Here is a 26,834-nt window from a genome sequence, read left to right on the forward strand (position 1 = left end):
AAGGTACAGGTAACCTGGTTTCTCCCAATATGAAGCAACGTTTCTTAACAGCTTTTCTGTTGAGCTTTTTCTTAAAATGATAAATTTGTACAGTTACTGACAACTTTTCAGTCAAATAATACAATACAGTCCCAATCTCTACCGACATATTATCGCTACAACTCTAAGTTAAAATACTGAACCACGGGAGAACCAACATAAGGGTTCCGATAACATATAAAAAAACAGACAGATTTTAGGATAATCTAACTAATAAAAAAAAGGCAGAGTAGAAAATTGGTCATTATCATGGCAAATAATGAACTTGATTTAAAATGTGTTCATATTTAGAATTTAAAATGAACTTAAGTTACTACATTTACAATAGGCTTCTACATTCAGATGCTGAGTCTTGCCATTGATATCTCAATCAATGTTATATAGAGAAACATTTGGGACAATATATGATAATTATTTTATTTTTTTTAAATGCATTGGGTCACAAAAATCCATTTCTCACCTAAAATCCTTAGTGCCATGTGTTGGTTTGGCATTATTCCATGCTCTTTTTCTGGTACACATTCTACTAGTCATTGTGTGGTGTGCAACATGTTCTTACATTCACGTATAATGCATTTAGAATTGTTTGCATCCACTTGCATTTGTCTTTTAACCCAAGAAACACTTGGTAGACAATTTTTAATTGCCAAATATTACATATCATTAAGATATGTGCGCCACTGGAAATATCCAAACTCCACCTCTAAATCCCCCCATTATTTTTTCTTTAAAAACACACATCGCACAACACATGGTAAATTGCATTAAATTGCTTTTTTTTGGCATATGTTTTAAGACAAAATCCCTTATAGCTACACTCTACATACATAGTATCCTTTGTATTTAATATGTAATAGAAAAGCTCATTTAACATTACACACCAGGAAAATTGCCATCATGCCACACATCCTTTTAGTATTTTGCTTTGGGAAGCCATTGAAATGCCACAGGTGTCTCTAAGGTCAACAAAGTATTTCGAATTGCTCAATGTCCGATAAAGAGCGTGTGGGACCTTGCAGATAAACATGGCCTGACACATTGTAACTAAAATCTTATCATGTTATGTGGCTGTTAAAAAGAAGATATACAGCAGGAGCCTCCTCTTAAAATTGAAGGCAGCAAAAATCAATACAATTATAAATTCATCTTCTTAGATTGAACTGTAGATATATAATAATTGTTGATCAAAGATTATTGGAGCCGCCTCAGATCATATTCCCATAAATAAAATTTGTTTTATTTGTTTCAAATCTCAGAATATCTTTATAATAAATAATATTCTATTTTCTCTAGTAGCAAACTACTGTATGATTGTATTAAAATTGAATGCATTGTTCTCTGCCAATTTTAGGATGGTATTTTTTATAAGGCAAAGGCGCCCTCTTATGTTCGTTTTGCAACACTTCAATGCAATCTTTGAACAACACGTGTTCTTTCTTTTCTTTGTTGCCATGCAGCACAGCACGTGTGAGAAATCGATTTCAAAATGACACCTTTACAACTGTTCATTATGCCTTTTAATACAAGAGGAGTCAGCAGCACATTGTGCAGCAAGCTACAAGGCTAGATTGCAAATATATAGTTTTATTATGTTTTGGTATACACAATATAAGTGTAGTTGAATTTGCTTTACAGATGTTAGCGGTATGGCTGGCTACATTTTCTGCATATGCAATCATACAATTGTATCCATTTTAGCATATTGTTTTGTATGTGCAATTGCAAACAAAATATTTGTTTGGTTCAGTATGATAAGATAATTGTACACTATGCCACTGTAAATACAGCACACACATAATTACAGTGTGATAAAGTCATACTAGGAACACAAAAAAAAATACTAATGCAAATTTTCAGATATAATGTGATCCACTTGATTTATATTTTATCTTAATGCCTAACCTAATTTACTAAATCAACAGGTATTACGTGATTTAAAATGATAAATAAAAACGAAATCCAGAAAAACAGACGGCAATTAAACAGATGGCAAAAACGAAATCTGTTCAAAATCTTACAATTAAAAGCCTATATTATACATCTTACTGCAATGATTAAGAGGCACTGTTTTTATTTTGTTTTGTTTTTTATTGTCTGGCTTTAACACTGAACTATAGTATTATATGTGGCCATGAAAGGGTTCACACCAAGATTTTCACTCAGAAAGCAAAACAATGAATGGTCGTCAGTACTCTCCCCTAAGGCACCTTCTGGCAGTGGAAGACCCCTTACTGCCCCTTCAAGTCAGTGTGCTTTAAAGTGTCTTCCTCTGCAGAAGGTGTCTTAAAACAGAATACTGCTTGGTAAATATGAACATACATATATTGCGGGTTTCATCTTTCCCACCTACTTAATATATTTTTTACTTATCCTACACATTTGTATGAGATCATTTAAAAAAAAATCAATTGTATGAGATTTTGTTTTTCAGTAAGTGCGGACCTCTTTGTAAGTGTGACAGAATCATGGTGGCATTTAAAGGAGTCTGGACACAACCTTTTTGGAAAGCAGTTACAGGAGAATTTTTGGCCATGCTGATATTTGTCCTACTGAGCCTTGGTTCAACTATCAACTGGAATGCAACTGACAAATCTCAGCCTGCAGACATGGTCCTCATCTCTCTTTGCTTTGGACTTAGCATTGCAACGCTAGTGCAGTGCTTTGGACATATAAGTGGAGCCCATATTAACCCTGCTGTAACTGTTGCAATGGTTTGCACAAGGAAGATCAGCCTTGCCAAGGCACTCTTTTATATTATTGCACAGTGCTTGGGTGCCATTGCAGGTGCTGGAATTCTATACTTGGTCACACCCTCGGATGTGGCAGGCAACTTGGGGGCTACTAAGGTAATTGACACCTTACACTTATTGGTTTAAAACTGTAACAAACAAAATAAGTGATTTGGGGAAGAAAATTAGTAAGTTCAACTAATATGCCTTGAATATGAAATGGATAATTTGCAGTGAAAGAGTTAGCGCTGGTGATGGGCGAATTCGCCCAAATCCGTTTCCTGGATTTTCTCACATTTCAACCCAATAGCGGTTTTGAGGTGTAAAATCCAGTGTAAAATTCTGATTTTAATCCACTTGGGTTCATCAAAACCACTATTGGATACAACCCGTCAACGAATTTGTAGAATCCAGTCTGTAAGAATTCATAAGAATCCGTTAACGGATTGCTGAATGCACGGATTGGGTTCTACAAATCTGTTGACGGGTTGCAGAATCAGTGGAGTGTATTGGTAATAATAATAAAAAATCTGTGGAACGCGAATCGCCCCTTATGAGATTGATCCGCTGAAATCCGCGATCCAAAGGAACTGGCTAATGAGTTGTAGATCCAAATTGACCCCAGAAATTCGTCCATCTCTAGTTATTGCTTCAATCTAAACTAAATTCTTTACTGTAGCACTGAAGTGTCAAGCGTGTATCAATAAGAAGTTTTCCTGTTCTCATGAGTTACTGTGTACATAAAGATAAGTGCACTTGACGTCTGTGCCTCATTCCACAATATTCATAAAACACTTGTTATTTGCCTTAAAGTTTCAGTACACAAAACCGAGTTTAGGTATTTGGTCTTACTCATAATAAATGTTCTTACTGAAGTAATAGAACGTGGATTAAGAGCTCAAACAAAGCGCAAATGACTATACAAATCTTATAAGTGAAAGGTGAAAAAAGTTATGAATGTGAATAAAATATAAACTCTCTCTGTCTCTCTCTCTCTCCCTAATATTAGAGAGCAAGAAAATCGAGTCACTGAAAAAATAAAATATATATATATAGTGGGTGATATTTATATATACTCAGTTAAATTATGGTGGGTGAAAAAAGTGACAAAAACCCTCCACAGCAAAGCATATGGAAATTTTACTGTATGCTCATTTGCATGTCTTAGACAGGTCTGCCTCCCCGCCCTTCACCATTATCACCCAGCAAACAACACTTCCACTGCAGCAAATATATATATATATATATATATATATATATATATATATACAGTATATATATATACAGTATATATGTATATATGTATATATATATATATATATATATATATATATATATATATATATATATATATATATATATATATATATATATATATACCACGACTATTAAGGTTATGGTGGGTAAAAAAAGTGACTAAAACCCTCCACAGTAAAGCATACAACTGTAAATATTCCTGTATATATATATAGACCATACGATACCGGTTGCAACACGACATCAAGGGACAGCACACAGGTAAGTAAATCATGAATTTTCTATATTTGATATATTTTTGTGTCTTCTATCAAATATAGAAAATATAGAACGCATGCTGCGTTCCTCCACTCGTTCCTCTGAACGCCTCTGGAGGAAGTCTCACACTCTCGCAGACTTCCTTCACTACAAATTTATGCTATCCTGTTTCAACTCTGCCCTCTCGCAAGCTAAACAAGCCTACTTTTCTGCACTAATCAACATGCACAAGTCTAACCCACGCCGACTGTTCTCTGTCTTTGATACTCTACTCAAACCACCCTCAGCTGCCTCTCCTTCCTCCATCTCCGCTCAGGACTTTGCTGACTATTTTAAGGAAAAGGTGGAATCCATACGGCAGAACATCCCCTCTGTTTCTTCCCCCCATCCTACACCTCTTCCTAACTCTCCTCCTGCCTTCCTTGACTCTTTTTCCACTGTCTCAGAGGAGGATGTGTCGCTGTTGATCTCCTCTTCTCCCTCTACCACTTGCCCTCTTGACCCCATTCCCTCCCATCTCCTAAAACCTCTAGCTCCTACTATAATCCCTACGCTTACATACATTTTTAACTCCTCCCTCTGCTCTGGAACCTTTCCATCCTCCTTCAAACATGCAACAGTCATACCATTACTCAAAAACAGCAAGCTTGACCCTACCTGTCTTTCTAACTATCGACCTGTCTCCCTCCTGCCTTTTGCCTCTAAACTACTTGAACGTCTTGTATTCTCTCGCTTGCTCCATTTTCTCAACACCTATTCTCTCCTAGACCCTCTACAATCTGGCTTCCGCACTGCTCACTCCACCGAAACAGCCCTCACTAAAATAACTGACGACCTCCATGCTGCCAAAGACAGAGGTCATTACACTCTGCTCATATTACTCGACCTCTCTGCAGCATTTGACACCGTGGACCACCCTCTTCTCCTCCACATTCTCCATACTCTAGGTATTCGGAACAAAGCTCTATCCTGGATCTCATCCTACCTCTCCCATCGTACTTTTAGTGTCTCTTCTGCTAACACCTCCTCCTACTCTATTGATCTCTCTGTGGGGGTACCCCAGGGCTCTGTCCTGGGACCTCTTCTCTTTTCTCTGTACACACTCTCTCTAGGTGACCTAATAACATCTTTTGGTTTTAATTATCACCTCTATGCCGACGACACACAAATATACTTTTCAACACCTGACCTTACACCTGCTGTATAAACCAAAGTTTCTGAATGTCTCTCTGCTATATCATCCTGGATGGCCCTCCGACGCCTTAAACTCAACATGGCTAAAACAGAGCTCCTCATACTTCCTCCCAAACCTGGCCCTACTACCTCCTTCCACATTACTGTTGGAACTACAATCATTCACCCAGTAGCCCAAGCACGCTGCCTAGGGGTCACATTCGACTCCTCTCTCACATTCGCCCCTCACATTCAAAACATTTCTAAAACTTGTCGCTTTTTCCTCCGCAATATAACTAAGATACGCCCTTTCCTCTGTTTTTCGACTGCTAAAACTCTGACTCAGGCCCTCATTCTCTCCTGTCTTGATTACTGTAACCTCCTGCTGTCCGGCCTTCCTGCCTCTCACCTGTCTCCCCTACAATCTATCCTAAATGCTGCTGCCAGAATCACTCTACTCTTTCCTAGATCTGTCTCAGCATCTCCCCTCATGAAATCCCTCTCCTGGCTTCCGATCAAATCCCGCATCTCACACTCCATTCTTCTCCTCACTTTTAAAGCTTTACATTCTTCTGCCCCTCCTTACATCTCATCCCTAATTTCTCGCTATGCACCATCCAGACTCTTGCGTTCTTCTCAAGGATGTCTTCTTTCTACCCCCTTTGTATCTAAAGCCCTCTCCCGCCTTAAACCTTTTTCACTGACTGCCCCACACCTCTGGAATGCCCTTCCCCTCAGTACCCGACTAGCACCCTCTCTATCCACCTTTAAGACCCACCTTAAGACACACTTGCTTAAAGAAGCATATGAATAGCACTGTGGATATTCTAAACACGATACATAATGCTTGGCCCCCTGCAGACGCACTTACCAGAACTCCCTCCTACTGTCTCTGTACGTTCTCCCTACCTACCAATTAGACTGTAAGCTCCTCGGGGCAGGGACTCCTCTTCCGAAATGTTACTTTTATGTCTAAAGCACTTATTCCCATGATCTGTTATTTATATTATCTGTTATTTATTTGATTACCACATGTATTACTACTGTGAAGCGCTATGTACACTAATGGCGCTATATAAATAAAGACATACAATACAATACAACCGGTATCGTATGGTCTGTTATTGCTTTATGGGATAAGCACCAAAACTTATTTACTTGCATATGGTGTGCTGGCTGTGCATTGGATTCTATATATATATATATATATATATATATATATATATATATATATATATATATATATATATAGTCATTGGTATGGAGATTTGCACTCACGTTTGTAAGAAGGCAGATGCTTGTCCCATATAGAGCATATAGACCTGTAGTAACCAGGAGAATCCTGATGACAAAAAGACAGCACACCGCATCAGTAATACAAAAGATGTGTATTGTGAACACAGGGCCGCCAACGTTTCGGTCCTCCTAGAGGGACCTTCCTTTTTTTTTTTTTAACTTTCTGGACATTTATGAGCTCTAATCTTTTTTGTATTGGGGATCCTATTGAAGTCACTCTGGGGGAAAAAATGGATGAATAGATAAATATTAAGATAACTTTTATGGTAAGTTAAATCTTAAATGTTTGATATGCAGTGCCCTTGCATGAGAAGGCTCACAAATGGATTTTGGTTTTCTAAGATTTACTGTAGGGAGGTAATCTTGCTCAAGGTCATAAGGGGGTAACACTAGGACTCCAAAGTAAGTACTGTTAACTCTATTCGCGATGTTTTTCGATATTATATTGCTCATATTAATGTAATAACAGTAAAAATACATTTCTGTTAAAAAAAAAAAAAAAAAAGACTCGGCCTACTCCCACCGAACAATAAAAAATGTGGGTTGTGTAAAATTTATTAATAAGATAGTAAAAACTTTTTATAGAGTACTGTAATGCATTAAGCAGAATTTTCTGATACTCTTTTTATTGGGAATTAAAATAAGAGAAAGAATGGAATCCAAAACAATGCTTCAAGCTTATGCATTTTGGAAGCAGAATAAACAGGCTATTTAAAATTAAATGGAGTAACATTAGTTTAATCCTTGATGGAGAAGGATTTTGTAGTGCTTGTAGACAACAGTGTTAGAAATGGCAGTAGCTGCAATGGCAAATAAGATCTTACCTTGCATTAAATGCCGAGATGGGAACATTTTTGTGGTGGATTTGGATCTGAAGCGGATTGGTCCACGGATTTCAGTGTATAAATCTTAAAAAGGGCGATTCACGTTTTGCGGATTTTCTATTATTATTATTGCCAATATGCTCAGCGGATTTCGCAATCCATCAACAGATTGTATTCAATGGCGATTTTTGATGTATCCGCGTGGATTAAAACCGTCCAAATCTGTTTGCAGATTTTACACGGCAAAACAGAATTTGGGGGGAAACACAGTATGAGAAAATCCAGGAAATGGATTTAGGCTTATTCGCCCATCTCTAATTAAATGGGGCAGATAGATGGAAGTGAAGAAAGCATAATTATGTCACTGTATAAAGCATTAGTAAGACCAGACCTTGAATATGGAGAACAGTTTTGGGCACCACTCTATAAAAAATACATTATGGCACTTGAAAAGTGCAGTGAAGGGCCACAAAATTAATAAAGGGGATAGAGAATCTGATTTAATCGGAGAGGCTAGCCAATTTAGATTTGTTTACATTAGAAAAGAGGCATCTAAGAGAGGATAACTATATACAAATATATTCATTGTTAATACAAGGAGCTTACAAATAAACATGATTAATTCCAAGGATAGTACAAACGACAGATTTGAAGGAAAGGATATTATATATATTTTTTTGAACATATCTATTGTATCTGCCATCACAGACTCCATGGTTAATGAATTCCACATTTTAACTGCCCTTACTGTAAAAAACCCTTTCCTTTGTTGCTGGTGAAATCTCCTTTCCTCCAATCTTAAGGGACGACCCTGGGTCGTTTGTACTGCCCTTGGGATGAATGGTTCTTTTGAAAGCTCTATGTACTGTCCTAGAAATATATATATATATATTTAAACATCATCCAATAAGATCATATAAGGTCCAAGTGACACATAAAAATGGCATCTCACCCACACAAATATTATCCAGAACTGAATAACTGACTAATTCATTGTGCATAAAAGTGTACTTTACAACCAGTATTTCACATATTTGGGTACTTTAAATCATTGGTTAAAGAAAACATATATATATATATACCATAATACTGAGTTAAGTTATGGTGAGTAAAAAAAGTGACAAAAACCCTCCACAGGAAAGCAAATATGCAAATACAACTGTATGCTCATCTGCATGTCTTAGGCAGGTCTGCAACCCCACTTTTCACCATTATCACCCAGCATACAGCACTTCCACTGCAGCAAGGGATTCTGGGAAATGATGTGCAAATGAGCACTTAGTGCCACTTTTTGCTTCAAAAACCATTTTTAACATGGTTCCCTATAGGCTTAAGCTTGCTGCATGGTCACAGCTTTGAGCACAGCCAGGGTTAAGGTGCATACCCAGAAAACCACCCACAGACAGCTGTTTCGACCTTAATGGGTCTTCTCAGTGTGGGGCTGGTTAACTGGGTATGCACAGAAGCTATGGGATAGGCTATACCATAATACTGAGTTAAGTTATGGTGAGTAAAAAAAGTGACAAAAACCCTCCACAGGAAAGCAAATATGCAAATACAACTGTATGCTCATCTGCATGTCTTAGGCAGGTCTGCAACCCCACCTTTCACCATTATCACCCAGCATACAGCACTTCCACTGCAGCAAGGGATTCTGGGAAATGACATGCAAATGAGCACTCAGTGCCACTTTTTGCTTCAAAAACCATTTTTAACATGGTTCCATATAGGCTTAAGCTTAAGCCACACTGATGAGACCCATTAAGGTTGAAACAGCTGTCTGTGGGTGGTTTTCTGGGTATGCACCTTAACCCTGGCTGTGCTCAAAGCTGTGACCATGCAGCAAGCTTAAGCTTAAGCTTAAGGGAACCATGTTAAAAATGGTTTTTGAAGCAAAAAGTGGCACTGTTAAAATTCACCAATGTTTTACAAATAGTATGAATGGACAGACTTCTATGTTGGCAAAAATGTTTTCAACCATGTTGTTTTACAAAAGCTGGACTGACAGTATAGTGATAACATCCCATTTCTTTGCACTCAATTGGGATAAAATATCCCAATCATATTTATTGTATTTCTGCCATTTTTTCTTGGTGTTATTGTTTCTTTGATTAATTTATAGGTGAACGAAAAACTTTCCAGTGGTCACGGACTCCTCATTGAACTGATCATTACATTTCAGTTGGTGTTTACTATTTGTGCAAGCTGTGACTCAAAGCGTAATGACATCACAGGAACAGTAGCTTTAGCAATCGGATTTTCTGTGGCCGTAGGACATTTATTTGCTGTAAGTACCTAACAGACATGCCTATGGAATCTAGCAAGCCAAGCATTATTGTCTCAATAACAAACTATGTGTTTAATAAGAATGGGATTTGTCATATTAATATATAATGAAATATTACAACTATTCACAGATTTATCTTCATTAACAGGGCTCGACAAATGCACTCACCCCCTCACCTGGGGCGAGTGCATTTTGCCCGCTGTCAAGTGTTACTGGTGGCGGGGTGCTGTGGCATCTCCCGGCATTTTCTTGCTTGTCTCTGTCAAACTTGAGGTAGTCAAACTTCAAATGTCACGTAGCTTCCCGTTGCCATGGCGACATTTGATGCCGCACACCCATTTTCACCGGAGATGCAGAGGGAGAACTGAAGTTGGACAGACAGATGCATGAAAATGCCGGGAGACGCCGCAGCACCCCACCGCCAGTAACACTCGGCAGTCGGGTAACGTGAGGGGGTGAGAGAGGGAGGGGGTTACAATTAGACTATTGCGGGGGGGGGCGGTGCTTTTTTTTTTAGGCAAGTGGCTTTTTTCCCAATTTGTCGAGCCCTGTTAATTATTGAGCAGCATTTCAGGCTTTTTCTAAATGTTTATTTACACTGTTCATGCACAAGGCATACATAAGCCAGGATTCACTAAAATGTAATCTGGTGTATCACACACTCGATTGGGCAATAATGCCGGTTCAAGCATGATACCCTGCATCGGTGCTTAGTGAATTTACCAATTGATTCCATAGCTGCAAATACAATGGGGCAGATTCTAGTACACTGTAGCTGCCCAATTGTCCTTGACAAATCACGATTCGACAAAGCAATAGGGGGGGAATTGTGATCTTAGAATGGAAGTAATGAGCCATTTAATTGATTTTGAAAATGTTATGATATACTGTATATATATATATATATATATATATATATTGTATGTATGTATGTATGTATATATATATATATACACACACAGGTGGAAGTACTGTAGGGGATTATTGTGTAAAGGTTGAAACCAAATACATTTCCTTTTTAATGCAGAAGCAAGGGGGGGGGGGACTTGTTCAAATATACATTTAAACTATTATAGTAAAAATCCACAAAGAAAATAGAATTATTAGCAACTAACACCCTGGCTAGGTCAAAGGCCCTTAGCTTTGCATTGACCCTTCAACTCCTCCAGCTAGGGCATTATTGACCAGTAATGTACATAATTACAGTAGGTAGATAGTACATACAAGAAAAGGAAATTAAACTAATTGCATTAGGAAGTCCCTGCCCAATAGATCTGAAACAGAAAATCTCATTAGTCTTGAGGAAGAGAGATAAAATTAGCATGTTGGCCTTTGTGGTGGTACTAGAATACAACTGAATTGCCAAAATGTGCAAGACTAAGACATTTTCGCTATTCCGCTTGGATTTGCACAGCCAAAATAGGGCTTCTAGAATACTAAATGGATAGTTGAGATGGGCGAAACTGTCAAAATTAGTTTCCCAAAATTCTATATGCGGATTTCATACTTTCAAATTTGCCTTTGACCGCAATACAGATGGATTTTTGACGAGAGATGAGAGGGTTCTAGTCCTGTTTGGGTCTGACATCATTCCAGTCAATAGGTTGGTGTTTTAGACTAATTATAGACTCTATATGGTTGGTATGGAAATCCTTTTAGAAAGTGTGGGACGACTCATTTAAATATACTTTGCATAACCATTAGCATACAGTATTACTTGTGTGCTCCTTTTTCAGCAAAGGCATGTCACCCTAATTTATTTGGAGGGACGTTAATAAAATTATAAAGCTCCCTCCCTCCCCATCTCTCCTGTCTCTCCCCCTCTGTCACCCTCTGTCACCCTCTGTCACCCTCTGTCACCCTCTCCCTCAACAAATTGTTCTTTGCCTCTGAGAGGAAAAAATCCACAATTGCGGATTTACCTTCAGGAGAGTGATCCAGAGATCAAAGAACTGCCCGATCCAAGGCAGATCCAAATCTGCAAAAAAAAAATTCTAATGGATAATTTCACACGTATAGAAACTTCTCGCAGCTACTAGAATATGCCCCTATGTAGTCTAATAAAGTGTGAGATAAGCAGTGCAAAAAAAGCACCTGAAAACAAAAGAGAATTTGTAGCAATACATATTGCATATACATACAGTATATGTCACAAACTCTAGGTGTCAGATGCAGGATGGATCTCAGTGGCCGGTACAGCAGACGATGAGTGAAGGAAAAAATGGGGACAATAGCTGTGTTGAGGGCTGGCGGCAAAGTAGCATTGTCATGGTCATGGACAGAAGTCAGAAGCAGGCAGTGAAGAGACATCATCAGGGTCACTCGCAGAAGTCAGGGCAGGCAGCCAAGTAGCATTGTCAGGGTTACAGGCAGAGGTCAGGGCTAACAGCAAAGTAGTAGGAACAGGACTTGGACACGGGAACAGGACTGGGACAGGGAACAGGACTGGAAAAAGGGGCAAGACAAAGTATAAGCAAGGACCTTCAATAACAACTAAAAACAAGGTACAAGAAAAACAGTGCACAACGCAAGATACTTCACTATATGCGTTGTGCGCAGTTTTTTCTTGTGTTTCACTGTTCTATAGGTGTGCTGAGCCACTCTAATATCAGCAGCAGCAGACGCCTTCATCACCAAATTAGAGGTTGTTGGTAATTTATACATACCACAGAGGTGTACACCATTTAGTGTGGTTATTATATATATATATTTCACTGTATACAGAGTATTATTTTAGTAGCGCACTTTATCCTCTTTTCTGTTCACAAGAAAAACAGAAGTCAGGCAGAGAGCAGGGCTTTGACATGAAAGAATGTGTAGCATACAAAACAATGACCAGGACTAACCAGACACTGGAAACTTATAAAGACAGGGAAACAGATAGAAGACAGGTGCAGAGAGGATACTAATAGAAACAAGAGGAAACAGCAGAGGGGCATCCCATTAAAGGCGGGAGCAGCAGCACACCCCATGGACATTTAATGGAACTGAGACTAGGAGTGACGGCTATTAGATGGCAGGGATGTCTTCCTCCCTCTTATAGAATGTCCACCAGATGATCCCCCAGGTTTGGCAGAGTGTCCAAAATGGAAGGTTGATTTAGTGTGGGCCAATCAGATACAGGTGGCCGACTTAAGGCAAGTCTGAACCTATCCAGGTACCAGTTCATGATGAGAATCTGAACACTTGAACATGTAGAGTGGAAGCAAGGCTGTAGACCCAGGCACAGGCTGTTTAAGCCTATCGGAAGGCCAAAAGATGGATGCAAATTACTCCAGGAGCACCAGAGCACAACACAAGAAGCACAGAGAGTTGGTCAGAATCATAAGGTGAAAGTTCCAGTGGAGCAACTCCCCATCTCAGATCAGCATGCAGAAGATCATGAGGATTCTCTTCCACAGATGATGTCCGGCCAGTGATTGAGCGGGTCCAATTGAAGGCTCAGATACTAACCTCAAGGTCTAGTCCCGTTACACATAGACATTTATCAGTGACAGGTGGTGAAGTGGAGACAGTTCACTGCCGTTGGATTGGCCATTGGTAGGAGGCCAGTACCAGTATCTTGGGGCAGTTGAGTGTCAGGATGCATCAACACAGATGCCAGAGGATGCATGGGCGGAAAACTTGTCCTTGAAATGGGAGTCTTAGGATTAGTAATGTGTACATCAGGCTCAGCAAAGGAATCAGTGAGAGGATTGGCTTCTTTAACCCTGCAGGGGACTTCTCTCTCAAACTCATCTTCCACTAGTTCTCCCAGGCATCATGCTGTTTCTTCATCCCTGACACTAGAGTGGACATCGGCATCTGGTACAGAATCATTGATCTACATCTTCAGTAACTTGACAGAACTCATCAGTTCTGACTGTACCCCATGGGATCTCTTTCTCAATGCATTAATTTATTCAGATGAAAACAGTGCTGAATAACCAGTGATGCCTTTCTCATCATGCGATAGTGGATACATTTATGTCTCATTTTAGTCACAGACTAAATCTTTATAGCAGTGGATTTCATAGCAAAGAATCTGTTTCGTACCACTTGGGCATGGTAGAATTATTGGATCTGTATTACACTTCTCAGTTGTAAAGTGGTTCTTCTTATCAGCATTTTATGGAAAGCCTATAGGAACGCGCAGCTTGCTACATTATGACGCAGGATTTGTTTCCAGAATGGACTACACAAGCAGCTGAAGCATCATATTGCTGTAGCGTCTTCGTTGCTGAAACTTTCTAACATTTCACTGGAGCACAATCACACATTGCTATAAATGTTCATACTTCCTTCTTTGTCGTTGCATTCTCCAAATTGACTGAAGAGTGGAGGCTGCTTTATTCCAACGATACAGCTGGTGAGCTTTTATCCCTCTGTAAGCAGCCTGTATGAAGATGGTTTCAGAGTGTTTGTACATGTAGCATGGCTGGTCCAGACTGCCTCTCTGCTTCCTGTCATGTACGCCCTGATAGCTACAGGCTATGGCAGGCTATCTAGGGGCATTGACCCCCCCCCACATGCTGACTCTCTGAGAGACAGAAGTGGTGGTGACTTAGGGTCTGTGTACAGCCAATCATGGTACAGACCTTGTGCCCTCCCCTTATGGAGTCTCAGAGAGGAAGTGCCAAAATATAGAGAATTCTCTCCCATCCCTCTTATGGAGAGGAGGTGTGTGCTGATCCTCCCAGCCGGGAGTGAGACATGCCAGTCAGTCACTGCTGGGATGGCTGGTAAAATAGAGACCAGAGGCCTCAAGACTACCAGAGAGCCCAGCGCCATCCAGAGGCCTGGGTTCCTCTGACATCCATCTGCATCTGCTGTATACCATCTGCAGTGACTGCTCAAATAAAGCCCTTTGTTTTATATACCCCTGCCTGAGTATACAGTCTATTGGGCAGAGGTGTGAAAGAAATCTGTTCTGGTGGTGGCTGTTTCCGGGAATCGTGGAGCCCACTGGAGCTGAAGGTGCTGACACCCATGAGTGAAGACTAAAGATCACCAAAAGCCTGTCCTGATCCCCACACCACTCAGCTCTCCTTGACCCTCACAGGTATGACCGCACCACAAACAGCAGTAATCAGCAGTACATCTCACAGAGATTGGGGGGGGGGGGAACTGTGTTACATACAGATAACTTTCTCTCTCCATGCTTCCTTGGATAAGAGCTCTGTAGTATCTCTGAAGTGTTAGGATGCTTCCCTTCTTTCAGAGTCTGCTCTGATTTTAGGAAGTTCTCTTTTCTGCTCCAAGGCACCCTCTGCTTCTTCCAGTGCTAATTGCATCCTTGACTTTTCTTGTACTACTGCTTTCTTCTTTTTATCTAGTTTATAGAGTTTCATATTTCCTTCACTGACCTCATCAGTCAAAGCTGAATTTATTTCTTGCAGATTCTGGTACTCTGTTTACACTCTAAACCACTCAAGAACCTTTATACGTATTCTTCCAGGGGCTTTTCTTCTGAGCAATGCAGACGGGCATCTATGTCTGTTCCGGCGAGATCCAGGAATGGCCATTGTTTTCTGTCACAAACCCTAGGTGTCTGGTGTCGCCAGTACAATAGGCGAAGAGAAAAGTCAAGAAAGAAGTCACTAGCTGTGTTCAGGGCAGGCAGTAAAGTAGCGTTGTCGGGTCACGAGCAAAGGTCAGAGGTAAGAGGTAGGCACCAAAGTGGCATTGGGGTCACTAGTAGAGGTCAGAGCTGGCAGTGAAGTAGCAGGAACAAGACTGGGACACAAGAACAGGACTGGGACACAAAAAGGAGCAAGGACCTTTAATAACTACAACTCTAAACAGGGTACAGGCAAAACAGAGGTCAGGCAGTGAACAGGGCATGGACATGAAAGAGTCTGTGGCATACCAAACAAAGGCCAGAACTAAAAAGAAATAGGAATCTTATAAAGACAGGGAAACAGATAAATGACAGGTGCAGAGGGGATACTAATAGAAACAAGAGGAAACAGCAGAGGGGGAACCCAGTGAAGGCAGGAGCAGTAGGGCATCCGGTGGAAATGCAAGGGAACTAAGACTAGGATCAAAGGCTATTAGATATGTCAGAGATATCCCTAACAATTTATTAAAAATTATACATGCAAAACAAAAATGAATTGGCTCCAATTAGTTTTTTCACTGTCAATTTTGGTAATCAAGAGTGAAATGATACAGTAAAAATGACAAACGATTAGCGTGTATTTTTGCTTATTAGGACTGATATTTGTAGATTTCTCAAGCCACTAGCCCTACTGGCATAATATACTATGCAATTATCTTCACTGAAACTTAAGGAAAGTCTGTGATATACTGAATTATCCAAACAATTGTTGCCAGTTAGAAATTGAATTAACACTCACATTCCTAACAAGCTTAAACCCCAATTCCCACCACATAATATATATATTTATGTCAAAAGGGGTGCTATTAAGCATGGCAAATGTATACAACAAAAGACAGGGCAGCCCAATGCTTTGGGGTTTGAGCTTGCTGGGAATGTGTGTGTTAATTCAATTTCTAACTGGCAATAGCTGTTTGGAGGTAGGTGGCCCCTCCTCCCAGAGCTCACTCCTCCCTACCACCTTTTTAACTAGGGAGGCTTTTCATTTTGTTGCATGGACAGGACCTATTATGGTTGTTCTCCCTCATACAGAGGTAAAAGGGATGGTCCACAGTGTAGTGTTAGGACCTGCAAATTTGGTTATACCTTAATGTTGGTATGCAGGCTTATGACGCTTTGGCCAAAGGGTTTAACTAAATAACCAAGAAAATATCATTATTGAAGTATTTAACTTTATACTTATTACCATATATGTTTTGTCAATTGGATGTAGCATTGGGGTCCCCTGTCTTTTGTTGTAAGTATTCCACTCACAAATTTCCCTTTAAATGTGTAGCCTATCCAATCTCTCTCTCTGATAGGAGCATTGGTATAGTTCACCAGTAGATGACCAGTAGATGCAGCAGCTTCCCTCCAGTGTATCTCAAAATTAAGAGAGACTCAAGATTGTGTAGTATGTCTACAATATGTACTAGAGAATAGAATATACAAATGTGCATTCAATTTTTGCACAATAACAATGCGCATTGGAACATATGGAGAGAGAGATCCCAGGCGTTTATTTGCCGGTTCCTGCATGCTCAATCACATCTTCCGTATTCTGAAGTCACTTCTGGTGACGTCTGGTATACGGGCGGAAGAAGCTGGGCTGGAACCTCTTGGCTAACAGGACCTAAACTCCAGACTCTAGCGCAGACAGTCGATTCACCATGTTTTGCTGGAGCTTCGTCGAGAAGAACCGGCAAAGAAACATCTTTCTCTCTATGTTCCAATGTGCATTGTTATTGTGCAAAATGTGATTGCACATTTGTATATTTTTTCTATTCTCTAATAAATATTGTAGATATACCACCTACAATATACCATCTTGAGTCTCTCTTAATTTTGAGATACACTGGAGGGAAGCTGCTGCTTCTAGTGGTCATCTACTGATGAACTACACCAATGCTCCCATCAGAGAGAGATTGGATCTCTGATACGCCACACATTTAAAGGGAAATTTGTGAGTGGAATACTTACCCTTACATTATTATTGAATCATCACTTAACTGGCTTCACTATTATATACATTATTTTTTTTTAATATATCCACGTCGTGAAAATCCTGTGCTCCCCTTACCTGGAAGACATCAGTACACTATCTAACCTCCTTGCATACCAAAGAAGCTAGTAAGGCATTGTCTTAATAACCTTTATGGCAAGCAAAGGGCTTAGCCCCTACTACCATACACTGCGCCGCATCACCCACTTATGGTACATGCTCACCCCACCTAACAACCTCACCCCATTATAGGAATGGTTTACTGCCCTGTTCTTCAAAACTGGCTAATAGGGCGGTAAGTCATGGTACAAATAGAAAATAAACACACAATGTAAAATTATACATACAGTAGTATTGAACCCACAATTAAAAAATAATGACAATAGATTTACTATGGTGATTAATCTCTAAAAGAGCTTAGGTAGCCTATTTTGTTCTGTGGGGCGAGTCATTTTAACCATCTCTATCGGGTGGCCAAAATAGTTATAGACAGTGTGCTACTAGAAATAAAAGTATTTAGAGATCTCTTACAATCAAAAGTACTATATCACAATCTGAAAACATTGTAATTCAGCTATAGGTTTACCAAAGATCCTACTATACTAGCCAAGCATATAAATGAAAATACAGATTTTAGATGTCAAAACCATGTACATACTTTTAATTAATACAGATGTAACCAATATAACCTCCCTGCAATCCGAGCAGAGAAAGTGCCCTGCCATGTGCAGGGATTTATTTGATAGCCTGTCAATATTTACAAAACATGTACAGATGTATCCACTGTACATATTGATACATAGATTAGTTATGTATTCATTATTTTAGTACATTTTTATCACGCATTTTTACATTCTGTTATATATTTGATTTCTTTCTTTAGATAAATTACACTGGAGCCAGCATGAATCCAGCACGATCCTTTGGACCAGCTGTCATTATGAATATATGGGAAAGTCACTGGGTAAATTGAGCCACCAACAGTTTCTAGAAGATGTTTCCCTTATGTACATCACCAAACTATTTTATTGGTTGATTCATAAAGTGCTGGTATAGGTTAGCGCATCAATCCAGCGTTAACTTCTACTGATTGTAATGGGAATTAACACTGGATCAGGTGTGCTTACCCATACCTGCACTTGATTAATCTTAGTGCCTTAAGAGATTCAGAGATATTACTACACATTAAACACAAGATGCACAATACTAGTTTAATAATAAAATACATTATAAAAAATATAGTGGTGTAAAAGAAAGAAACATATGGATGCAGTCCCAAGCTGACATCAGAGGCAGGCTGCAGACAGTAACATGTCAGAAACATAGCAGGTCAGGATACCCCAGAATCTTCAGAACAGAGAAAGGCTTCAACACTCTTAAAGGCACAATGATCCAGCCAACAATAAAATCCAGACAGTATGCGTGCATGGATGCCAGGATTCTGGATGCAGGCAGGCACAAGGCAGGGATAGAAGGAACTGGAGCAGTATATTCACTGCACAGGGTTGCTAGGAAACAAGACTGGCTTGCAGTACCATAGGAGCATCAGAAGCATAGTCAGACAAGCCAGTGTCAGGGTGGACAGCTGACCGTAACAACATTTAGGCAAGCCGTAGTCATGGTGGGCTGCATATACAGTAGGAGCGTAGTAAAAGCCGGCTGAGGTCAGGGCATGCTGTTAGTCAGAAAAAGCTGGAGACCAGAAAGATCAGGAACAAACCAACAGCAAGGTTAGAAGAAGATGGCTAAACTGCAATGTCTGGAAACTAGGAAGAAGGAAACAGTAACATTTTAAAGGAAGCTCAAGGATTTGTCAAAGAGGCAGATTATCAGCAGATGCAGTTGCAGCAGACAGTTTAGTTAACCGTATAGAGTTTAGAAACAATGGCTGACATAGAACTGCTGTGTTTGAATTTTGGAGTTCAAAGTCAGATCTTTCAGGGCGTTACAGTACCCCCCTTCTTCAAATACGACTTCCAGGCACCAAAACAAAAAGCCTGATTATCAGGCCCAGTAAGACCTTGTTTCTAGGGATAGGTTAGGGCTGGATCTGAATGCAGGGCTGGGATTCAGGCTGGAACTAACTGGATAAGAATGCATTGCCGGAACTAATCAGGATGGATGCAAGGTCAGAGGGTTATAGCGCTTTATGCAGAGCTGAAACAAGTCAAACTGGCTACAATGATGTCTGAACAAGCAGAGGTCAGAGGCGTGCTGCACACAGGAACAGGTCAGGGACATAGAAGGTTGGGATATCGCAAATGTTTCAGGACAGAGAAAAGCTGGAAGGCACACTGATCCAACCAATAATAAAAGCCAGAGTCCAGATAGGATGGGTACACTGATACCAGGATTCTGGATGTGAGCAGGGAAATTAATGGAGTGCCAGGAAATTAACTGGCGTCCAGGCAGGTGAACTGGAGGGACACTAGGGACCAGAGCAGGGACCAGAGCCCTGCACAACAGTGCCTAGAAAAAAAAAAAGACGGGGGGCGGTTGTATGTATGTATGTATGTATGTATATATCTTTATTTATATAGCGCTAAAAGTGTACTCAGCACTTCACAAAGAATACAGTACAGGGAATTATAATAATACAATAAGCGCAACAAAATCAGACATTAGGAAAGGTAATCCCTGCCCTGAACAGTTTACATTCTAAGTGATATGATGGGAGACCATGGCTGGTAGGAGTGACTGTGGGTGTGGGACAATAGCCATGAGTGCAGGCTATTGGGATGCTTGATTTGTGGGGCGAGTTTTAAGGTTAGTCAGTATTAAATCAGATAGGTTAACACCATTAGCAGGGAAAGAGGTGGCAGGGAGGTGTGGGTGAGAGCAGGTGTGTTCATATCTGGGTTCAGGATTAGGAGAAATCCCCAGCAGCTGGAAGGGGTAGATAGAGGGTGTGAATAGAGGATAAGTAGCATTACAGGCCCGTGTGGCAGTGAAAGGGATAATGTCATTATTATAAAAATAAAAGCAAATCAATTGGTACTTAGGTGGATGTAAGGCAAACAAAAGCAAGGTCAACAAAGGGGCTACATTTAAGACACAATTGGACAGGAATTGTTGGGTTAAGTACTGCAGTATGTTTAATTTCCCAGGCATTTAATTCTGACTCTTTTATGATTCTAAGGTAATTAAACTACGGATTTATACAGGGTAAGAAACAATGCACTTTAATGCTCAATTTCCACCTCAATAGTTCAAACATATGTCTCTAGATGTAGCATTAACCTTTACATTTCCATACGAATCTTATTTTTTATTTTAAAATTGTCCATTTAATAAGGTCGCTAGTACATACTGTATATGCAGGCTCTGAAAAACTGTTAAAAATCAGCATTTATCTAGGACAATGTGCATATTTTAGAAAGTTTAGAAGGTTTTTAGATCAGTTTTATTCATACCTCACTCTTTATTTTTTTTACTAGATTTATTGGGTTGGACCAGTAGTTGGTGCAGTCATTGCAGGAACCCTTTATGAATATGTCTTCTGTCCAGATGCTGAACTCAAGAATCGTTTAAAGGAAGTTATAAATAAAGCCACCCAGCAATCCAAAGGGAAATACACTGAGGTAGAGGAGAGCAAAAGCCAGGTGGAGACCAATGATCTGATTCTGACACCAGGCATTGTCCATGTCTTTGATGGAAAGAAAGGAAAAGATCCTTCTTGTGAGTTACTGTCTTCTGCATGACTAGCAGAGAGCACTGAAATCGGAGAACAACCTTATAAAGTATCAAGAAAAATTCTTTCAATTAAAGAAACTGATCTATTATAAAGAAAATATCATCTTTAGATGGTCCATCAGTTATTACGCCGAAAGAAACATGATATGTGATAAATGAATATACTATCAGACTATAATGAGGTACTACCATTGTGGTTTAGAGCATGACTAATATGTAGATTTTGCTTCATTGGACAGTATCCATAAGGCAAATTTAAGGTAAATAGTGATACGTTACTTAGTAACAAGTAAATATTGAGTGTAAAAGTTGCCAGGTTAACATTTAGATTGACAGTACACATTCATTTATAATACCCATTTGCAGATTGTTACAAATAGTTTTTCTTCTGGCACATAATTGGCCATCAGCACTGATTAAGTTATGTCCCCCTTTAACCAGTCTTCAGAAGCTTAGTAATAACCGACACAAGGAAATATAGTAAAATATTAAGGTAAAAAAGGTTTCAAATCAGAAGCTACTATATATAATAGGTACATATATAAAATAAAACATTGTTGACTCTTTTCTCATAAAAAATAACCTTTTGAAAAATACTTTTCAGAAGCAGAAATATCAGTTTTATAAACATTTTATGGCTTCAGGATGTAGAAAAATCTTTAAATACCTTTCTTATTTTCACTATCAATGTATCTTTCTCTGTGTTTGATCTGTTGACTGACTGTAGCAATTCATCATGACCACATAAAAAAAGTCTGAATCGCATACTAAAAATAGAAAAAGATAAATAGAGGGTTGGTTCTATTCATTTAAGAAAACAAAGGATTATCTGTTTTCAGTGCATTCACTATGTATTGTTTATCAGGCTTGTTTATCCATTGTACACTGTACTATTTGAAACCAATTATTCATGTTGTAGTGTGCTCTTAGAATAATTGCACTTGCTAGCAATCAAATGTTGCTGTTTTTTGTTTACTTGGTAGCAAATGTGTTAATACTGTACAATGTGATTCACAAGTTCTATCTTTTTTATTTGAAGCCAATGGTCTGCAATTAACTTACATACATTGTGAAATAAAGCTGCAAATGCTGCACTGAATGGTTAAATCAGCTTAAAGCAAACATCAATATGTCTATGTAGAACCTGGTGCTCAGATAGCATACTTTGTGGCTATTGAACAAAGTGTTCTGGCTTCATATCTAGTGTAGTACTGTACGTTACATAGTTTAAAATTCAGCAACAAGAAAATTGTCCTCAATAAGTATTGTTTTGTTTGATAAACCTGTTTCTTTGCTCCAGTTTTGTAGTCAGAAGACTTTGATCAATATCCCCGTGCATGGATATATAAATACAATATGTAAGAAATTAGTATGTATTTGTAAGTTTTCACTTTTAAACTGTTATATTTCTGAATATAAAAAGTGTAAATTAATACAATTGTAAAAAAAAAATTAAAATTAAATGCAAGAGTGTAAAAAAATAATAACACGCTTTAGGCAACTTGTACTCCCCACTGGCAGTGAACTGGTTAATGTTAGACTTGAGATCTTTTACAATTGTGAATCTATTTAATGGTAGCTGGTGACATAATACAATGCCAGTTCACTCATTGATTAATTCTAAAGGCATTAAATAAATGTTCTTATTGTTCTAGAACTATATGGATTAAAAGAAAAATCCATGCTGCCTTTTTTCTATTATTTAATCATTACAATTAATTGGAGCTGAACCATGCATTCTTAGCTCTAGAGATCACCAGGCTCTATACATATTAAAAACATTTGGCCACTCGCGTCAACCTCACCGACAACCTATCGAAAGCTGCAACACCATCAGGATATCATTTTGTATCTTCCTATTGCGTGACCCTCTGTGGCCACAAATATTTTTTTATTTTGAATATTAGGAAAATAAATCTTCATATCTCAGGAATCAGGAAGTAACTTTGATTCAAATAATTGAAAAAATTCCTCTAACCTTTAAAAATGTCTGCTTTAATTTCTAGAAACCCAAAGGAGCAAAGCATAAATTAATATATCATATTTTTATCACACAAGGCTTCACAGGTTTAGTCCCACAAATATTCATTGTCAGGAACTATATTTTATAACCTCTAGTTGTGCTGCGAATGTGTACATGTATAATTTAGCTAAATAAATGATTAGGAATGCTATGTTTACATTATGGTTTGCATAATATCACGTATGACTTTATATACATCAAGTAAAATGTTTTGAGCTTTGTTGAAAGTAAAGTAGTACGTCGGATGTATGGAATCCAACTACTTCAGTCATTGATTTATAAAAATGCACCAAATATATACTGTATACTGTATGTGAAAACAAATGTATGTGTATCCAGAAATAATTAAACGATTTTTGGTCTCTCCTATGCAACCCACATGATTCAAATGACATATGAATGTTGAGATAATTTTTTTTAGAAAAATCCTTTTTTTTTATATATTTGCCAAAATTTTACAGTATGCAAATGTTCTGTTTTTTTTTTTTTTTTTTAATTTCAATTTGTTAAAATGTTTGCAAAATGAACTGGAATAACTTTGCACAGCTCTGCTTACATGTTAAGTACTAGACTGTGTTGGGTTAAACTCTCAAAAGCTGTTCAGTGTTAAAGTGCTAGTAAATCCAATTATATAGTTATTGACGGAGATGCAATTGGTTTTCATAAGTTAGACAATTATGCCATATTTGATTAGAGCCACAGTTTTTTGAACACAGTTCATGGCAGTGTATTTTAAAACAACTAACTACTGTTTTTCTGTTGCTTTAATTATGCTGATAGCGAGCAATATAGAGAGGGTCAGTAATAAAGAAGTCAGCAGAGCTATAGATTCTAAAATGAAATGGCATATTTTCTGTGTTTTTTGCTGCTGTTTACATTTAATTTAAATAACAAGAACTTTACATAGCACTTTTCTCCCAATAGAATTCATGATTTTGCAGACATAGTCCATACCCACCACATTTTCAATCTATGGGATACATTCTATGTACTCTAAAGTGGCTGTTCCTGCAGTTCTCAGATTAAAATCCCCAAAGAATTTACAGCCTTCAGTGAATAAAGAATTTACCCATATCTTAGTTTTAACCTGAGATGTCCAAGGTCAAGGCCACCAACACCAACAAGGGGGGGGGGGCTGGTGATGGGGGGGGGAGGGACTGGGATAACTGTACAGGGCCCAGTGGCCATGGGGGGCCTGACAGTCCAGTGCTTGAAATTGGGTCTGGCCTGAGGTCGGACCAAATTACCACATCCGACTGCCAGGCCCTTGACTGTTTGCAGGCCCCAGCTCTTCCCAGTAGCTGCAGCAGGCCTTCCCACTGGTCGTTGGGACCAACTTGCACTGGACCGTCACAGCACCGTAGGCCTGAGAGCACACCCAGGTTACAATTGTGTGTGTATTTAGGTGGAGGAAATTGTGTGTGGGGGTTGAGTGTGAGGAGGGGGTATTGAGTAGCAGAGAAGGGGTAGTGAGTTAGTGGGAGAAGGGGAAGGAGAGAACAAGAGTGGAGAAGGAAAAGAGGGAGAGAGGGGAGAGGGGAGAGGGAGAGAAAGGGGTAAGAAGGAGATGGGGCAAATGGGGAGCGAGGAAGGGCAAGAGTGAGAAGGAAGGGGGGAAACAGAGGAGTGTGAGAGAGCAAGGAGGTATGTGGAAGAGAGAGTGGGGCTCAAGGCACGAGGAGCTGACACTAAGATTTGAATTGGGCTCCCCTGCTTCCAGGTCAATGTAATTGTTTTCCGAGTCAGTGCCTTTACTTACTGAGCCACTCCTTCAGCCATTGGGATATAAATCTGCAGCTCTCCTATTGGTTAGATAAGAGAACCTTACTTCAGTTTAGTAAAGAATATTGAGTTGTTGCATTAATTGAATAAAGTTTCACAGATGCCACAAAACACAATATCATTAGATAAAAAAGGTTTAAAAAATCACACCTTAACAGTGTGGTGAACAAACATTGTAGTTTGTTCCTATGTCCATGGTTTTAGTACTGGTTGGCAAATCATTTTTCATAAAAATATATTTTCTAAAACATGTATGATTGATGTAGATTGCAAAGAAATGGTGTTAAAAACGACTTTGAAAAAGATTACAATTATTTTTTATAATTTAGTATAAGCTACTGCTAATTTGAATTATTTTCAACATTACTAATCAAATTAATGATTTTGTGTCCTCATAAGAACGTACAAGTGGCATAACGCATAAGTGGTATATACTTGCAAGAATAGTGTATATATGGACTCAGGACTCAATTAATTTGTTTTATACAAATCAGGTGCAGCAGACACAAACGGACCAGTGTACAATTAGGTCTTATTTTTCTTCAGCCAAGAACTACCCTGTCCCAAGACTACTTGGTTGTATTCTGATTGGCTTGTCACTGAGAAAATATCCAGGTACCGGGTATGGAACATAAACAGTACAGTAATTAATTGACATAGTTAAAATGATCCGATTTACATTCCCGCAACTGTGAAATTAAGTTAATTTGACTATGCTGCAACGCTCTAGCTATTAAATAGCAAAGTGCATATAATTCACAAACTGATTAAATGCTACAATAATGTTACAATATAATCAAAAAGTTAAGGTTCGTTGCACATCTTATATATAAAAAGAAAATAAGATATTAAATCTGATTTTTTTTCTTAATGCAATATTTCGGTGAAACTGAAGTTGGAGCGATATTTTATGATTAATAAAATTAGATTTAGTTAATAGATGTATACTGTATGTAGAGGTATAGAAGCAACAACTGATTATAACTACCAAGATGTTGAATTTAAAAAAAAAAACACTACATTAGCTACTTTCATATGTAAATAAAATCAAATGTGTCATGATATGTGAAAGAAAAAATATATTAGCATGTTTATCAAAAATATGGACTTGCATTGTTCAGCTACTGTAAATAAATAATTTCTTGTTCACATTGTGTGTGTTATCACTTTAAAATCTTAACATGTGTCTCCCAAGCATTGGCTTAGTCCCAGTAAAATATTCTTACTAAATACAATGTGTTGCTCAGCAGAAAAATGCACATGTTGCAATAATCATTTTTAGACATTGGAGTATTGCTATTGCAGAGGCAAAATGTGTATAATTTCTCAGTATAAACATGTAGGGGCCAATGTATCAAAGACCTACAGTACAGCTCTTAAACTGGGGTGAAACTGCTTGAACACACTGAACCATGTTTATTAAAGCAAAAACGATATTGTTTCCTATGAGACCATTTTCTTTATTAATTCTGATGCAGATTATTTTGCTCCAATTTTTCCCCAGTGTTTATGCTCTATCGGCCCATTGTAAATATGCTGTGAAGCCAACATAACATTTTAGTGCCATTCATGTGAATGCAGCTGATCACTTCTCCAACAGGAAGATCCAGGCTTCACAGCATACAATGCCCCAGAGTCATCAAATTGCAATCCGCTGTATTGCACCAGAATCGGTGATCTCTGCCATTGGGGCCTATTCTAATAGCTTCGATAAGGGACTTAACGCATGTAAAGTGCACTTTACAAGCGATTTTGCATGTGTACAGTAGCTGTTCAGTAAGCACTTATCGCATGTCTAAATCGTCTGTAAACTGTTTTTTTTTACCAGCGTTATCACTCTTGCTCTGACAATCCGTGCGGTAGCTCAAAAAAACGCTGAAACTTGCATTTCTT

General features: G+C 38.7%; 1 protein-coding gene across 2 annotated transcripts in view; it reads left to right on the forward strand.

The window, feature by feature from the left end:
• Positions 1–24,288, forward strand: part of AQP4 (aquaporin 4) — a 29,308-nt gene extending 5,020 nt beyond the window's left edge. The window contains exons 2-5 of one of the 2 annotated variants that reach the window (XM_075584841.1): positions 2,471–2,885; positions 9,699–9,863; positions 18,327–18,407; positions 20,881–24,288. In XM_075584841.1, coding sequence (XP_075440956.1) covers positions 2,471–2,885; positions 9,699–9,863; positions 18,327–18,407; positions 20,881–21,144 — 925 coding nt within the window. In that variant the 3' untranslated portion in view covers positions 21,145–24,288. The remainder of the gene's footprint in view (positions 1–2,470; positions 2,886–9,698; positions 9,864–18,326; positions 18,408–20,880) is intronic. The other variant, XM_075584844.1, reaches the window with a different exon arrangement.
• Positions 24,289–26,834: the final 2,546 nt, after the last annotated feature.

This window comes from Ascaphus truei, chromosome 2 (assembly GCF_040206685.1).
Source record: "Ascaphus truei isolate aAscTru1 chromosome 2, aAscTru1.hap1, whole genome shotgun sequence".
Lineage (NCBI taxonomy): Eukaryota > Metazoa > Chordata > Amphibia > Anura > Ascaphidae > Ascaphus > Ascaphus truei.